General features: G+C 40.0%; 1 protein-coding gene and 1 long non-coding RNA gene across 2 annotated transcripts; one reads left to right on the forward strand and one right to left on the reverse strand.

The window, feature by feature from the left end:
• The first annotated feature begins 4,763 nt into the window (after positions 1-4,763).
• LOC121879744 lies at positions 4,764-17,442 on the forward strand. Its single transcript, XR_006091408.1, has 3 exons — positions 4,764-5,275; positions 13,956-14,134; positions 17,122-17,442. It is a non-coding gene; the product is annotated as an uncharacterized LOC121879744 (long non-coding RNA).
• LOC121879743 (6-pyruvoyl tetrahydrobiopterin synthase-like) lies at positions 6,291-9,085 on the reverse strand. Its single transcript, XM_042386511.1, has 4 exons — positions 8,875-9,085; positions 7,107-7,186; positions 6,707-6,845; positions 6,291-6,537 (listed from the first exon to the last, which is right to left on the reverse strand). The coding sequence occupies exons 1-4, from the start codon at positions 8,952-8,954 to the stop codon at positions 6,387-6,389; spliced, it is 450 nt and encodes a 149-aa protein (XP_042242445.1). The 5' UTR covers positions 8,955-9,085; the 3' UTR covers positions 6,291-6,386.
• Positions 17,443-17,461: the final 19 nt, after the last annotated feature.

Below are 17,461 nucleotides of genomic sequence, written 5' to 3' on the forward strand. Positions count from 1 at the left end.
ATCCCGTAGGGCGTCTCTCTTGTCCCGGGAGGCTGGTCTACGTGTGCTCCCTCCGCCTCAGTCCGGGATAAACAATTGTCTTTCTTGCACGTGTGCTACTCTGCTCTCATAACAACTGTGCTCCTCGTGATTGTGATGGCTCCCAAATGCCCTCAACCACCTTCATCCAACCATGGGAAGGTACCCAAACAAGTGAAGAGAGAAAATATCATGACCCGAGTGGAGAAGATAAAACTGCCAGACAAACTTAGGAGTGGCCAAAGCTTTGCTGCACGTGGCCGAGAGTATGGCATCAATGAATCAAGTGTCCGCTACATCAAGAAGAAAGCGAAGGAAATTTGTAATGCCATTGCCCTAAGTGCCCCCTCTTCTGCCAAGGTATCTGCTAATTTGAGGGATACAGTTATGGTGAAGATGGAGAAGGTGAATTGGAGGTGGTACCCACCTTAACCGTCACTTTTTTTACTTTTTACTTTTATCCTCTTCACCACCGATCAGCTCGTTAGCCGCTTGGGCAAATACTGGGTATACACGGCTCCTGAATGTATCTGAACCTGCTCCAGTGCTTATCCAGTCTGCACAACTCCCTTAACACACTGGGATGCACCTTTAGCTTTGACAGTTTATTTCTTATAACCTCTTCTGTGAACACAACGTGGGTCAGATCTGCGTCTGTACTCAAACACGGGAAGATTGTACGCGTCCTCTCCTGTCAACGCCGAGGAAAAGAAGCTGCCGGCAGTGGTGTGGTACCTGCCTGCTTGCCAATTTGTTCTTCACTTCAAGTTATTTACAGCCTCTTCCTGGGTCACTGGTGTCACTATGAACTGTCTTAATTAGAGGCACAATACTACACTCTTTGGTTACCTTTGTATGGTCAATCCCAGCCGTGAACACAATTCAAAAATAAAAAAATCATGTCATATGGCAATGATTTTGTGGTTGTAAGCCTCTCAACCTGAGGTGTACCTCCAGTAGGTGGAGAGCTTGCCGACCTGAGGTGTACCCCCAGGAGGTGGAGAGCTTGCCGTCTTGTAGGGCACCCGCGGACTATTTTTTCAACGTTAATCCCACTGTCGAGAGATCAGTCAACTTAAAGAGAGGGATGGAGAAGCTCCTGGCTCTTTATAAGGAAATACTAAAAGAACTCGAGCGCCAGGTTGCCCAGCCTCCAATCTCCGTGTTGTTCTTGACTTTGTCCACTCCTAGCCCTACACCTGCAAGAGAGCATCAGCCTCCTGTTTGTGCTCCTCCTCATGTGTCTGATTATGGCATGGACAACCCTCCTCCTGCTGCTCCCAGCTCTGACCTCCCTCCGCTCTCCTCTGCCTCTTCTTCCGAAGCAGATGAGAACTTCTAACTCCCCTTCCTTCATCATCATCATTCATCACGTTCATCATATTCATCATTTTCATCATGATATTCATCAGCGGCAGTGGAGAGAGGAAAACGGGCTCCACACAAACAGCCAGCAAGGAATGGTGAGTGTTAATCTATTTTTTTTGGGTATCAGTTGTAAATTTTGGGTTGTGGGAATATTAATTCACTCACCAGTAATGATGCACCGTTTATTATTATGTTACCATAGGAAAATGAATGGTTTATATAATTTGTCACTGAGCCCGTACCATTTACATATTAGACTACAAATAATGTTTTTCTGCCATATGTACGCCTGGCAACTGGAGCAGTAAGGGAAGTGAGTGATATTTAGCACATCATCTGCTGTTGACTCTCCTCGCTCCCTGCCATATTTCACTGAATTTACTGTTATTAATAACATTTATTGATAGAATAGTGATTAACCATGGCATTGTAGCTCTGTTAGCATTGTAACCACCAGGCTACTGGGCCAAGCTGTGAGGTGTTATGGTTGTTTTTCAACTCTTGTACTTAACTTTCTTTGTTTATATTTACTCGGTTACATGCACACACCATCCAACATACATATTGTGAGAAAGTACAGTACAGTATTACACTACAATTACCGACAGCCTTCATGTTGGGTTGGCTAGATGGCTAGGAAAGAAAATCTGTAAGTTTGGTCTACATATCAACCCAGCTGGTGCTCGGATGCCAATTGTTCTAGAGACAGACCCAATCAACACAACTCTAATAACAAAGTGTGGAGTTGACTTGAGAATAGACTTGCAATTTTTCTACATTTGATAAATTTTGTTTTGTTTCATTATTTGTGAGATGATTTTTCCATTATCATATATTGTGTGTGTGTGTGTGTGTCTACACACACACACACACACACACACAGTACAGGTAAAAGAAATAATTATCCTAAGGGCAAACCCACAAAGGGAATATACATTTTTTTTTCACACGAGTAAAAATGTAACACACACACAGATTCCCCCCCCCCCCTCCCAGGGTCAGCAAATGATATTCGCGACCATTTTCATTTTGAGAACCAAAGCAACACGAATTTTAAGAGCCTGTTGTATTACAGTGGTCCCTCGGTTAACGAGCACAATCCGTTCCAGCAGGTTGCTCGTTAACCGAAAAACTCGTTAACCGAAACCATTGTTTCAATGGGTTTTTGAGTAATTGGTTCCAGCTCACCAAAAATTGCCTAAATTCAACAAAAAAGGTGGAAAAGTACACTTACTTTGAGGTGTGTATGTAGAAGGCTCCTGGATGATGATGATGATGATGATGATGGGAATTAGAATGGGGGGTGGAGGAGAAGGAAGAAGAGAAGGCATTGGGGTGGAAGAGAAGTCACCCCATGGCACCATTTCACCTATAAAATTTTAGTTCTCTTCATGTATTTCAAGATTATTTTCTTTAAATCAACACTGCACTGCATTATATATTGTCAATATGTAAAATATATTTCAAAATGACCAATAATTTGCTTGGAAACACAGAAAAAATGTGATTAGTTGAAGAGAGTCTCAAGCAAGATGTTACCTCCACTGAAAACAAAGAGAGACTAACGCCTGTCTGGTGTGTTAAGAGGCTGGATGGCACGCCAGAAACTAGTTTCTTTACCTTCAATTATGTTCAATAATTGTTAAAATGACTAAAAAAGTTAATATTAAACTTTTAAAATTATTTAATAGTATAAACGTCTTGATATTTACTAAAATAGTAAGGAATTTAAGCCCTAAAACCGATTACTGTATTGGCAGACTAATACTACAGCTGGTGGACCGCCAAATGCAAGCGAAAACATGTTGAAGTCGGCTCGTAAAAAACTCGTTAATCGAGGGATTGCTCGTTAACCGAAGTTAAGAATCTTATGGAAGGTAAATCGTTAACCGAAATCTCGTTAACCGAGGGACCACTGTATTGAGGGCTAGGTATAAATTATCAGCATTATTGAAGGTTAGGTATATATACAGGGTGATTAATCAGCAAAGAGTTTATTTAATTGGAGGATGAAATCCTTGGATAATTCTAAACCACAATGTGCGTATGGTATAATGTCAGATTCTGCACAGTTTCCACTTTAAATACATTTAAGATGTTGTATTAATGAGAGTGAAACCCCCACAGGTTTTGGTAATAATTTATTCACAGATCTGTACAGTGTGACCACTCTTTGTTACAACCTACAGGAAATGTTGCCCCCTTCTGCCTCAATACAGGCCTGTACACGTCGTACCATTAATTGTTTGAAGCGTTCCACAATGCCTGGACTATGTTTAATTTGCTCGCACCTGTCACGAACATGTGGGCATATGCAGAATCAGACATTTTACCATACACATTGTGGTTTAGAATTATCCAAGGATTTCATCCTCCAATTTAATATACTCTTTGCTGAATCACCCTGTATATTATGACCCATTGGCTAACAGATCATGGGTCACGACCCTCAGACGTTTGGGTTATGGACCAAAGATTTCCTGACTGCTTCATACTAACCTGTAATAATACCCCTGGGAACCTTCAGAGTAGTTTATTGTGTTATTTATATTACTTTGACCCCTGACCCAAAGTCCTATGTGTCCCTGACCCAACGTCCAACATTCATCTTCAGGGCACAGGTCAATGACCCACATCAGGGCCTGGGGGCGAAATAATAATAATAATAATAATAATAATAAATAATTAAAAATATACAAAACAAATATTAAACATATAAAATATAATAATAAATATAATAAAACAGATTAATAGTGAGAAACGATATATATATATATATATATATATATATATATATATATATATATATATATATATATATATATATATATATATATATATATATATATATATATATATATTGTGTTGTGTTGTGTAAGTAAGAGAAACTTTTGAGACCCTGCAATTGTGTGTAAATGAGGCAGAAAGTCAGATCAGCAACCTGGGACTTGGTCACAATTTTTGTGATGCCATATTGCAGCAGGGTCTACCGTTAAACAGCACATTATGCTCCCAATATCTTCTCATTCCGTTTATGATTTGTCTGATAGATATGGTTTGGCGATCTTATTTCTCGAAGTGTGTCTATATATTATTACCCGTTTTTTCCAGAGAAAAATCGCTTAAATTTGCGAACTTCGTACTTATTTGTTATAATTATTATATAAAAAGTTATGTAATGAACAAAAATGCCTCCCGAATAGCAATAAGTTAATAAGTGGCAAAAATTATTAAAAAAAACGTCTTGCCGGTGATCCATTTTTTAAGATATGCTAAGTAATTTTATTAACTAAATTCTGTAACACTAGACTAAGGGTTTTAATTTTCGTAATTTATTCATAATTATATTTTGTACCTATTTTTCGGTTAACACACGAACTAAATAAAATATATATTTTTTATTTTCCTGTCGCTTGTCATAACGAACCTTGAAAGACTCCGCCATTGTTGTGACAACATCGAGTTTAAAGTGCAGCTCCACGAAGCTCCCGAGACCAACACGAAGATGTGGAGACTGGACCAAGGCGCCACGTAACAAGAACTCTAAATGGTATAAGATCCTTTGGCACTGCCCAGTAATTGCTAACAGTGCATGACAAACGTGACCGATCTAACCTATGGTGAAGATTAAGTGAGACGTGAGTGCCGGTATTTAAATAATGGCGGCGTGACAAAGATGTCCTCTAAAAGGTTTTTTTTTAATTATAATTTGAAAAAGTTATAACAGAAGTGGACGAATATCGGTGAATGAGAAGTTATAATAAGGGGGAGAATCGGTGAATGAGATGAAGAGAATTTTGAAAGTAGAGAATATAAGGCTGGGAGTGATCATTCCAGTGGATAAGTGACGACAGCGAATTGGATGGTTAAGTCGTCACTTCAGCTAAAGGTAATGGCTTTTATTTTACATTTTGAATTGTATTACGAGAATTATTAAATTTGTTGAGGGTAATAATGTAAGGATATTATTGCCGTTTCAGTCACGCTGCTAATTGTAGGATTTAAAGTTTACGTTAAGTTGGTTAGGTTGAAATTGTATTTTTCCGTTGGATTTTATGTGTACAGTTATTGAGTGATTCTGACTACTTCCAAATTTATGCCTGACCGAAACCATAATTTTACTTAATTAAGAAATATTGAATGCAAAGTTAAAAAAAAAAGTAGCTTGGAGTATTTTCGTTCCTGTTCGAATTTTCTGAAGTGACAATAATGTACAAAATAGTGTTGAGAACAACCACCAGTTATGGAGTATTACTGAATAATTCAAACCTGTAGCTATCTAACGATTTTAGATAAAAACTTTGTATTATTTATACTAGTAATATTTATTAATGGACATCGAAGTTAAACTAATTAAAAAAACGAAAGAATTTTTATTGGAATATGCCACAATACAGAACTTAATATTCTGAAGCGGTTGTAGGGGTATTGTAGTGGACGTCTCCTCTACACGGTCGTTCACTGTGTGGTAGAACTCAAATCCGTTTTCATTATTCGGCATGAAACTCACTCATTGACACGTAGTGTTGACGCTACTACTGCTGAAAGCTGAGCAACTGGGGTGAACTAGCTTCACTGTGTCCGCACAGCCTTGATCTTTAATGGCAGAGCGTGATTTTGTGCAGAACGAAAGTATTAGTCTGGGCACCACAAATCTACCCTACAGGCGGTCAGTGTTGACAGATTTGAGCACAGTCTCAGCCGTGGCCCACTTTGGCCCTGCCCTGAGCGTGGGTAACAGTCTTTATTACTGCACTTTATTAACTTAAGTCGTTAAGCGCGTATTCATGTTCGTTACTACACTATTCATCAACAATTAAAACATATGAGAACTGTTGTCTCCAAGCTGGTTCATCTCTGTAAAGGTTAAGTTTAATTGCTTTGGTAGGGGATAAAATACACAGTTGACACCATACATTAATTTACTTAAGTATTTGTGAATACAGTACAGTATAATTATCAAGACAAAGACGACTCCAAAGTTCTATCTTGAGGGCCAGTTATTCATAGTCTCCCCGGAAGACCACAATATTTTTCTCAGTCTCGTGGACTTTGATTTCATGTAGATCCACATGGTCAGGCAAATGGTTCTTAATGCCCTCAAATATCACAACAGCAACATTCTCCGTAGTGCTCACCAAATTTGAATCCCTGAAAAAAGTACAGGATATCATAGACTGCAGGAGGTTGCTGACATTCAAGTGTTCTTATGTGCTGGTTTATCGTGTGTACCCCCACCTTCATGGCACAGTACTTGTATCTACTCAAAGTTCACTGTAACTATTCTATAACTCTACATATGTTTTTATCCAGACATTACCTGAAGACTGGAACATCATAGTCCAAGTGTTTGTGGTCCATCACATCCATCACCACTGAGTTGATGATACCTTTCAAATCAACCACATTCATGACCATCCCAGTCACAGCATTCACTGGTCCACGCACCGTCACCTCCACTGTAATTAACCACCTGTCTTTGTGACGTTTGAAGTTGAATGATACAAAAAAATCACCACACAGTTAGATAATACTGTATCGTTGCATCTCAACGACACTACACTGTAATTTATATAGCTATCGAGACCTCTATACTGTAATGTTATTATATGAGAAACTTAAAATATATTGGACTTCGTTCTATAAAGGGCAAAGCTATATACAAAATCTCATGTGGAATGTGGTATATGTAGTTGTAGTTATGATGTCGAATGTCTCACCTTTATAATTATGTCCATGGCCATTAGGGTTGTTACATTTCCCGAAGATTCGTTTGTTCTCCCCATCATCAAGCTGCTTACTGTTGGAACACATAATGTAATGGTTACGTATGAAAATTTTAAGATAAAATATAATTGAAAGTAAAAATATTTAGTCTATTATCATCAAAAATGACCAGGACTGAACTCCGGGAATCGGGAGAGTAATCCGCCCATTCACATGTATCATAGTACTGTACCGTATTATTGCAAATGTATACTGGTAGGCCAAGATACAAAACACACACACGCGCATCTTCCATAGTGACCAAATATGAGCCCCCTGACGACCACCCCACCAGACAAATCATGTTTAGTGGTCGGAACGGGACATATCAACTTCCCACAACTCGCTCTCTCAGGATAGGGTTACGCCCTCGCTCGCCCTCCGTTTCTACCCTCAGGTCATTGTAGTATTTTATTAACTTTAAAATCATAAATAAGGGGGTTTTGTGTATACAAAACCAATATAACCTACTTCTCTCTAGCTTGTACATTTATTTAAATAATCGATGTTTGGCGTCATTGTCAACACATTTTCGTGAGCTGGTTGTCCAAGGGCGTTATTAAAATTTCAAAACAGGATTGCTGAAGGTCATAGACTTTTTTCTTCAAATTACTGCAGATACTTTAGAAGTGCCTGTGAATAATATATTATCAAAATGGCGAAATTGTGTAATAAACATTATAAATTGATGTAAATAGGCTTGACAGTATATATTTTGGGCCATTGTGTTCATTAGATTGGCGTTTTGTCGTTTTCAATTTCAATTGTTTATTCCTTGATAGAGGAAGCGGGATCCTAGTGCTGTCACTAGGTACCCCTGTACAATGACACCAGAAGCATCTGGCAAGTGTGACAAGTATATACAGTATCAATATTAAAAAGGGAAGGATATTCCTTTAACACATAATCAATATTATTTACAAAATGTCTGGCCAGTATGGGGAGGATCATCGTGTCTCCGTCAGGGGGTCGTGGAGTGGTGGTCCAGCAGGCGTCACGGAAGCGTTGTGTGTGGGGACATCTTAGGAGGTAGTGGATAAGGGTGCGGCTGTCGGGTCTTCTGCATAATGCACAAGAGCGTTGCTCAGGGGATGCAGGGATACCAATCTCCCAAGCAAAGTCATACCCAATGATGATACGGGCGTTTTGTCGTTTGGTCACTCATGTCCACACAGTCTGGAACGACAGGCACGGGCCTGACTAATGCAGCCAAATTTGTGAGTGCCAGTTTTTATGTTCAAGCACGCGAAACAACGACACTTTAATGATATGGAAAGTCTATAGTTTCGACACAAGATCTTCCCAATTAAGAAGTGATAACTGGAATTGCACTTGTTGGTATTTTCTGGGACATACTTAACCTGCCTTGTAAACCCGATGTGGTAGTATAATTATATAGCATTTTCTGTTGGGGAGACTGGTGCTGCTGTCACTTTCAAATCCATTAATATGCACCAGTTGCTAAGGTTGGCGCCACCCGTACGTGGAGTGAAATTAAAAAAAAAACATTTGTGGCATATTGCTATTCCTTCATAATAGTATCGGGACATAATCCGAGTGGAGGTTTTTAATCGTGTATGTATTTTTGTTGTGTTTGAGCTAATACAAGAATTATGTACCGGTATAGTACGTTTTCGTAGTTAGTGAAGCACGGTTTTAGTGACGTAATATCAGACACCAGATCTGAGATGCGAGTTGTGGTGCGTGCGTTCTAAGCCTCACCTGTGGAGCCTATGACATGCACTGAAGGTCTCCACTCGTGTCACAAACGCAACAGGTTTCTTTTCTGTAAACAGTGACATGAGGAAACTTGTGCACTGGAGATCTTATGTTTGTCACAGTATAGCCAGCCACTGCCACAAACTCGTTATTTGTGTTATATGGTGGAGGTGAATATTCACACTCCTTGGAAGTCAGGAAACTTACTGAATCATGGTCTCCGCTCGCTCGAGCCCAGTAGTGGGATCGATGAAAACTGCTGGAGGTCACCATTTTACTAAAAAAATGTGTTCCTGCTTATTTAATAGTTGATCATATTATTGATTTATATTATAATAAACATCATATAAATTCTGTTATATTGAATTATTTGAATCTAAATTATAAATTGATTTTAACTTGTGGTAACGATATTCGTCTGGTGTAATGTGGCAATTATTTACACCGGATGTTACCCACGTGATGAAAGAGGAAAGTTAGCATTAAATAGAAATGCTCCAAGCGTAAATTAATAATAGTAATAATAATAATTAAAGTCAAAAGTTTATTTCTCCAGCTAAATACCCGTTTTATTTTTATTACTAGTTATTGGAATGATTGTGGGTGGTGTGTCGTCTCAGGTTATACAGTCCGGGCAATCCAACCTTCTTTTTCTATCTTTTTCTTGTATCCTCTTCACCACTGATCTGCACTTGAGCGGTTGGTCACGTCTTTGTTACGCACTGTTGGGAGGTACTGGGCATGCACTAGCTCTTGAATGTATCTCAACCTGTTCTTGCAATGTTTTATATAAACTGGGCACTAAGCACATCCTTATGGTAAAATAGACTGCTATAAATATTTTTTTTTTTTCAAAACTACTGGATAGCTCCTAGACATTGCCAGTCTGACATGCTTGTCGTTTGCTGGGCGATTAAAAACCAGTAAATTTCTAAGGTCTGCTCACCCTTCTGTTATTTTGGTCGCCTCGGGCAGCTGGGCGTATGTGAATTTTTACCCCTGGTATATTAGTTGTGGTGTATGAGGTAGGATTGCACTGTTGACTCGAGTAAATTTTGAGTGAGTTTGTTAATAGTTTTGCAAGATTCATTTTTTTGTGTGTAAGATTTTCTGAAATACGTATAGACATTGGTAAAAGGTTTATTAAGCTGTTTATTTGGAGTCACTGGATGTAGGAGGTTGACAAGTTGTGCATGACTGATGCCGTCGTGTCATGACATCTCTGTGAAACCAGCCTCAGATAATTGTAATTCTTTACCCCCTTTCTAGAGATATTGGTTGGCAGGGTACATAATTATAGTACTGTACTGGTACGTAGTCACTTAAAAGTGACTTAATTATGTTTTTTCAACCATCAGTCCATTTTTTCTCACTAGCTATATTATGAAGTTTTCAATAGACTTGTGACTTGTCTACAGTACCAGCAAGGGCTTGACCATTTAGCTGTTGGAGATGCTTCATCTTACCAATGCTGTTGCTAATCATGTGAGCACACTGAAGATCATTTTTTTCTCAACTTTTTAGCTGTTTAGTAAGCGAGTTCTTCCGAAAAGCATAATTTGGCGAGTTTCTGGACTAGAAATCATAAATTTGATAGTCAAAATCCCATGGAAGACATTGTCACCAAACTTTTAATTTCTTTATTAATAAACCACTGTAAGCACATTTAAGATAATTTACTCAACTTTCTAGCTGTCATATCGTCACCAGACTCCTGTGTTCGCACCAACGTTTATAAACAGTTGCACATCTGGCATATCAACCATATGCGTAGGATGACCCATAATGGCATCAGTGAAGGGTTTGATTTTGCCGCTTACAGCGGCTACTTTATTGTGCACCCCACACTCATCCTGTGATAGGTAGCGCAAAAGGATTACAGAGTAGAGTTTACAACGGGTCATAATAATTAACCCCCGTTGTCAGGATATTATGGCACTGAATGTTACACAGTATTTAAATTACATTATTTGTTTTGTTCTATACATAAAGGGTAACTTATTCACAAATGCATGAGTACAGGCGTGTGAGGCAGTATGTCTGGCCTCACACACTGTTTATTCACATTTACGTGAGAAGTATTCAAGCACATTGTTTTTGGTTCTGTACACGAGAGCTGATGTAGTTACTTAGTGCAAAAATGTGGATACAATCTTGATCTATCTGCTATCTTGCTATTAGAGATGAAGCGTTGTGCCATTTCACACACAGTGTGCTTGGACCTGTCCCTAAAAGGTTCTATCTTCACACAGTCGAGGACGTAGTGTTCAAGTGTGTGGCCATATGTATGGCCACACACTTTACATTTAATCTTGTTTACATCTGCTTGAGGAACATACTGCCAGAGGTACTTATATCCTAACCTTAATCTAGCGGTAACAACATCTTGTAATCTAGTGATCTTGTTACTTGCTCCATGTACATGTTTCACCTGATACATCTCATCATGGCAAACTATGGATCGACTAGTGCCTGTTTGTACTAGTCTACTTGCGTCAAACTCATCAATAAGTTCTTTCCTAATTACAGTTTTAAGGGTTCTTTTTGACAGACCCAAATTGTATTCAACGGTGTGTTTGTTTGGCGAGGGCATCAACTCTGTATGTTCTTTGAGGCCTATGTGAGAGGGGATCCACAACAGTTTGACCCTGACACCCCGGTCAACAAGGCATGCATGTTTGTGTCTGGCTTCAGAGACAAGAGTGTGACAACTTGAGTCGAGGGTGTCAAGGGCAAGTAGTGAGGATAAAGAGTCAGTGATGATGAGACTGTCAGTGACAGTGGTTTCAATGAATTTAATAGATGTGAGTATGGCAACTAATTCAGTTTGTAGAGTGGATGCCCAGTTGTTAATTCTAACTCCTGTGTCAATTATATTACTGTCAGGTTGAGTCACAACAATAGCACTTCCAGCCCTCCCACAGGCGGTGTTAAGAGATCCATCAGTGTAGATGGTCTGTGTGATATTATTATCAGTCTGTAGAGTGTGTGTATTTTCAAGAGCTCTCAATTTGGCAGTGTGTTGGAGATAAATACTTTGTATAATTTAATTTTTAGGTGGATATGTCGGTATTGTGATATCGAAGGGAACTGTCCGCCAGGGTGGCAGGAAGTGCTGTTGTGTCTCAACTTTGTACAGGTGGTCTAGTCCAAACATCTTCATCTGTGTAGCTGTAGTTTGGATCCATTTAGACTCACTAGTCCCATGGCTCATACATTCTAGCAATTTTAAGGAAACAATGTTATCAGGATCACCATGCAGAAGCCTCAGGGCTATCATGAGGTTGACTTCAATTATTCTATCTTTAACAATGGGTATACCTAGTTCTTTCCTCATATTAAATACTTTAGTGTTCATGGGACATCCTAGGATAATTCTGAGGGCTTTATTTTGCATTTTCTCGAGCTTGTCAACGCCTTTCCCGTCATGAAGGACGAGGGGTGGTGTGTGGTAATCTATCAAAGATCTTATATAGCCTAGGTATACATTGTTTTAACAATTCTAATATTAGCACCATAGTGTGGGCCATACCCCGCTACACTTCTAAGAGGTCTCAGTCTGTCAGTACATTGGCGGGTTAGCTGTTGTATGGCAGGTAGGATACAAGGGACGGAAACACCAAGATATTTAAAAGAAGAAACATAGTCAATAGTGTTGTTACCTATCTTGAACTTGGCGGGGCCGCATTAGCGGTTACCAGCTTGCTTGTTGAACACCTTAGTTTTCTCAGTGGAGATAATAAGACCAAAGTTCTCACAGGCTGCGTTACATGGTTCAGGGTGGTTTGCATTTCACGATGAGTTTTAGTATGTATAAGAATAATAATAAATTTAATAATGCATTCATAAGAATATTGAACAAAGTGGGGCTAAGTACTCCACCTTGAGGGGTACCAAGTTGCATATCTTTAACTTCACTTTTGTAACCCTGAAGCAGTGCAGCAGCCCTTCTGTTGGTTAGGTAACCACTTATCCAGTGTAACAGCCTACCTCCTATATCCATTTTGGCTAGTTCGTACAATATCAGTTGCCTATTGGCAATATCAAATGCAGTTTTTAGGTCAAGAAATGTGGTGTGTCTGTGCCTTTCATTACCATGCACAGTTAGGACTGTGGTGATGCAATTATGTGCACCTTTACCATGGGTGAAGCCATTTATGTTAGGAGACATGTGTTCTCTGATTCTATATAAGAGTCTGCCAAGAACCATCCTCTCAAAGGTTTTACACAGGCAGCTGGTTAGTGATATGGGACGAAAAGCATCAGGCTGTCCTGGTTTCTGTATTGGTACAACAATACTGCTGGTCCATGATGTGGGTAGTTGGCCCTCGGCATTACTCATATTGTACAATACCAATAATGGATTGCCTGGCACACGCCTTAGTAGTCTAACGATGTTGTAGGTGACTCCGTCCTCTCCAGGGAAAGTAGACTTACCCCTGGCGAGGGCGGCGTCAAGCTCCCAATCAGTATATGGAACATCACACTCATCGTGCTGTTTGCCCAGCATAAAGTTAATAAGATTACTTCTCTCTATAGACTTCGAATTAAGGAGTCCCCGAGTCCTAGCTGGTAACATGTCATAGCTAGACACATGAGCCCACTTTGCTCCTTACTAGCCCTGAGTTTTTTCAGCTCAGGGTCATTATAGCACTGCTGTTGCCTGTTCCCATTATGCTGACCACGTTTTCTCCTTTTTTAGGGGGAAGCATTGTTGGTGAAGTAGTATGTATAAGTCCTATCTATCAGATCGTCATGGAAACTTTGTTAGTTGTCAGGCTTGTAGTCCTTGTACCAGTCATGGATGAGGTCTATGAACTGGCAGTGAAGGGGCCCTGCACAGAGGGTAAGGGGTTGGGCTGTTTAAAACTATATTGCTTGAAGGAGTGAATCCTTCTTGTGGGTTCTTCGGGGAAGTTGTTTAAAACTACGATGGTTAGACCTGGTTAACTATGAAGGTCAAAGGTAAAATTTTAGTATATTGGGTAGTATGGTGAACCCATTCTTTAATAATTGCAATAGCTCAGGAAAGTGTATGGTATGTACAGTGCAAATATATGCTGTATATTATTATTATTTTACAGCAAGAGGAGAGGCAGGTGTCAGAGCAGCGATGGAAATAAGAAGATTACGTAGGGAGGCTCTCCACAAGGCTACTGCTGTCCAGAAATTTTAAACCATGGTTTATTGAACATGGACAGCATCCAATTACTGTCCCCAAATCTCCTCCTGCAACACAGTCACAGCTGGGATCACAACCAAGGTCAGTGATAAACTCAACCATGGACATAGATCAGCTGTCACTGGCTTGGAATTTACAGGGATGTGATTTCTTTGGTTTTCCGTTTTTTTCCCCATCGTTTCAGGTGACCCAAGTGAATCGCATATATCCGTTGAGAATGTTTTTTTGGGGGGGAGGGGGGGCCATGACGATAAAAATGTTTGCCAATAACAGTAATTGACCCTCTAGGATAAATGGGTCTGTTGCTCGAGGACGATGAGTCAGTATACTGAGTATAGTGGCTGCACTATATGTTCAAGCATTACATCGTATACTCTATTTCTCATTGGCTGAGTATTGCTTGTTATGCATTCCATTCTTCGGTTCATTAGTATTTCATTGATCAAAGATCAATGATGTCATTCAATGCCACTATTAGAAGCATTGTAATATGCACCCTTCACCCTATCCACTTGATCCACCCTCGGGGGGGGGGGAGCTGAGCATTTTTCAATATAACTAAGTTTCTATAATAATTTTACACTTTCTGATGATCACAGTTTATTCTATAACCCCTGACATATTTCATAGTTTTATAGGCATATCAGTAGGGTGCGTTTGTGTTCCCCAGGAGGTCAGGACTGTAGAACATGTGTGTGTGTTTGTCCCAGGGGGTCAGGGCTGTAGGGCATTTGTGTGTGTCCCAGGAGGTCAGGACTGTAGGACGTGTGTGTGTGTGTCCCAGGAGGTCAGGGCTGTAGGACGTGTGTGTGTCCCAGGAGGTCAGGGTTGTAAGACGTGTGTGTGTCCCAGGAGGTCAGGGCTGTAGGGCATGTGTATTTGTGTCTCCCAGGAGGTCAGGACTGTAGGACATGTGTGTGTCCCTCCATGTAGGGCATGTATATGTCCCCCAGGAGGTCAGGGCTGTAGGGCATGTGTGTGTGTCCCAGGAGGTCAAGGCTGTAAGGCATGTTTGGTCCCCCAGGTCAGGGCTGTAGGGCATGTGTGTGTCCCCCAGGAGGTCAGGACTGTAGGGCATGTGTGTGTGTGTGTCCCAGGAGGTCAGGGGCTGTAGGGTGTGTGTCCCCAGGAGGTCAGGGCTGGGACATGTGTGTGTGTGTCTCCCAGAGGTCAGGGGCTGTAGGGCATGTATATTTGTGTCCCCAGGAGGTCAGGACTGTGGGGCATGTGTGTCCCAGGAGGTCAGGGCTGTAGGCAGGTGTGTGTGTGTGTGTCTCCCAGGAGGTCAGGACTGTAGGGCATGTGTGTGTGTGTGTGTGTGTCCCAGGAGGTCAGGGCTGTAGGGCATGTGTGTGTGTGTCTCCCAGGAGGTCAAGGTTGTAGAGCATGTGTGTATCCCCCCAGGAGGGGGAACCATATGATGTGTAGGAACATGACTCTCCAGCAGTAGGTATAGAAACATTTTAAAGCAGAAGCGGTTGTAGCAGGTAGAAAATAAGGGGAAATTTTTCTTAAAGAAACAGTTAAAATCAAAGAAAACAGAGTGTGAGGAAATGGCTCAAAAATCAAGGAAGAGCAGAGAGGCTTAACAGAAACAAGCGTTTTCTCTCCCTGAAAAAACTAGCTGATGCAATTAAAACTAAGAATAAAACTAAACCAAATTAGTGAATATTACATGTGGAAGAAAACTAAATACTGGTAGTTTGTTTATATTATGAAATAAGCTTATTTTTTTTATTTTAGTACTTAGGTATTATGCTGTTGAAACCCCAGTTGCAAGTGTATTAGAGAGAAATCACTTTGGTAAGTACTGAATTAAATTTTTAATTCTCACACAATACAGTGCAAAAAAGCTTACCTTTTAGTTTATCTTCAAGTTTAATAAGAACTAAAAAAATTAAGGAACTATTAATACTATATGCATGAAAAATATTGTTGCAATAAACATAAATGTTTGGGTACTGTTTATTTTAAATATTAGGTGCTCACAAAATGAGTAACAATGTGAGAAATTAAGTTAAATATGGTACAAACTTCCCAGGTAGGTGTTTCCCCGGTCCTCCCCAACTCGATTTTTTTTTCAAGACCCAATCACATCCCTGGTTAGCCTTGCACAGAACTGCAAAATCAACCTCTATCAAGTTTATTAGGTGACAAGTTAATGTGCTTGACTGGTGCTCATTATTTATGCATAAAAGTATAACATCTTTTCTCTTAGTAAGTTTTATAACAAAATATGTGGTCTAATTATTGGATTTATTTTTTGCCTCTACAAAATAGTTATGCAGTAATGTAAGTTTAATCCATTTTCATTTGTACTTGGTGTTTTAAAATACAGTATAATCTGCATTAACTCGGTCAATTGAACCCGTGGAGGTCCACGTAAAACGAGAAACGCGTAAACGAAATAACAGAACATATGGGATTAATTGAAATACAGACTGGGCCGACTCCCAAACTCCACTTTTTCCGACACAATACGTACGTTGTAGTAAAAATAACATCTTAATTTTATGGTGGTGTGCACACACAATTAATATTTAAGAGAAATATCAATAATATTAGGTTTTTAACACTTACGTTAGTAGAAAACATGGCTGGGCACACGGGGATGGGGGGTTGGTTCCGAGGCAGAGAGCAGATTATTGGCCCTCACCTGTATCAATTGCATCACTATCCACCACAGAGGCTTGCAGGGCCTCTTTGTCAAATCCCTCAAAGTCCATTAACTCACTATCACTGACTTGGACCGGCTGTGGTGGGTGACGGGTGAAGAACTCGGTAATGTTTTGATGACTGGGCGACCTTGAGCGCACCCTGCTCGCGCCGCTTCCAGCGTAAATGATGAAATTTACCGCGTAATTAAAACATTTCATTCTGGAAAGGCACTGCGTAAATGACCAGACGTTTAAACCGCGTAAATCCAGACTATACTGTATATTTTTTATAAATTGTTTTGTGGCCTTAAAATGATAGTACTGTACACTACTTGATATATTTTTTGTGCATTAAAATATCATACACAATAAGTGTCATTGCTAAAAATGTCCTTTTTGTGAATCCAATAGCTGAAAGATGGCATGTGATTGGTTGATTCAACACCGATCATCATCCTGCAGCACCATACTTCAGAACCACCTCATTCAGCACAACACATCGTGGCCCACCTCCTTCAGCAACACAAGTCCTCCTATCCCACCATAAGTGTCAACTGATACTTCACAGCCTATAACACCAAGTATGATATTCTACATACAGTATATGTGTTTGGTCATGAACCTTTAACACTGCTGAAGTTGTGTCTGACTCCCCTTAGTTGTGTATAGTGGACATCCCTTAGTTGTGTCTTACTCCCCTTAGTTGTGTATGACTCCCTATAGTTGTGTATATAGGACATCCCTTAGTTGT

The sequence above is a fragment of the Homarus americanus genome, unplaced genomic scaffold (assembly GCF_018991925.1).
Source record: "Homarus americanus isolate GMGI-L3 unplaced genomic scaffold, GMGI_Hamer_2.0 scaffold42643, whole genome shotgun sequence".
Lineage (NCBI taxonomy): Eukaryota > Metazoa > Arthropoda > Malacostraca > Decapoda > Nephropidae > Homarus > Homarus americanus.

What these genes read in the sequence shown, in the direction of transcription:
- LOC121879743 (XM_042386511.1), bottom strand. Translation starts at nt 8,954, where the DNA reads ATGTCACTGTTTACAGAAAAGAAACCTGTTGCGTTTGTGACACGAGTG. An exon ending in GCATGTCATAGGCTCCACAG is followed by an intron (nt 7,187 to 8,874) that starts GTGAGGCTTAGA and finishes GTGTTCCAACAG; the next exon opens with TAAGCAGCTTGATGATGGGG. An exon ending in TATGATGTTCCAGTCTTCAG is followed by an intron (nt 6,538 to 6,706) that starts GTAATGTCTGGA and finishes TACTTTTTTCAG; the next exon opens with GGATTCAAATTTGGTGAGCA.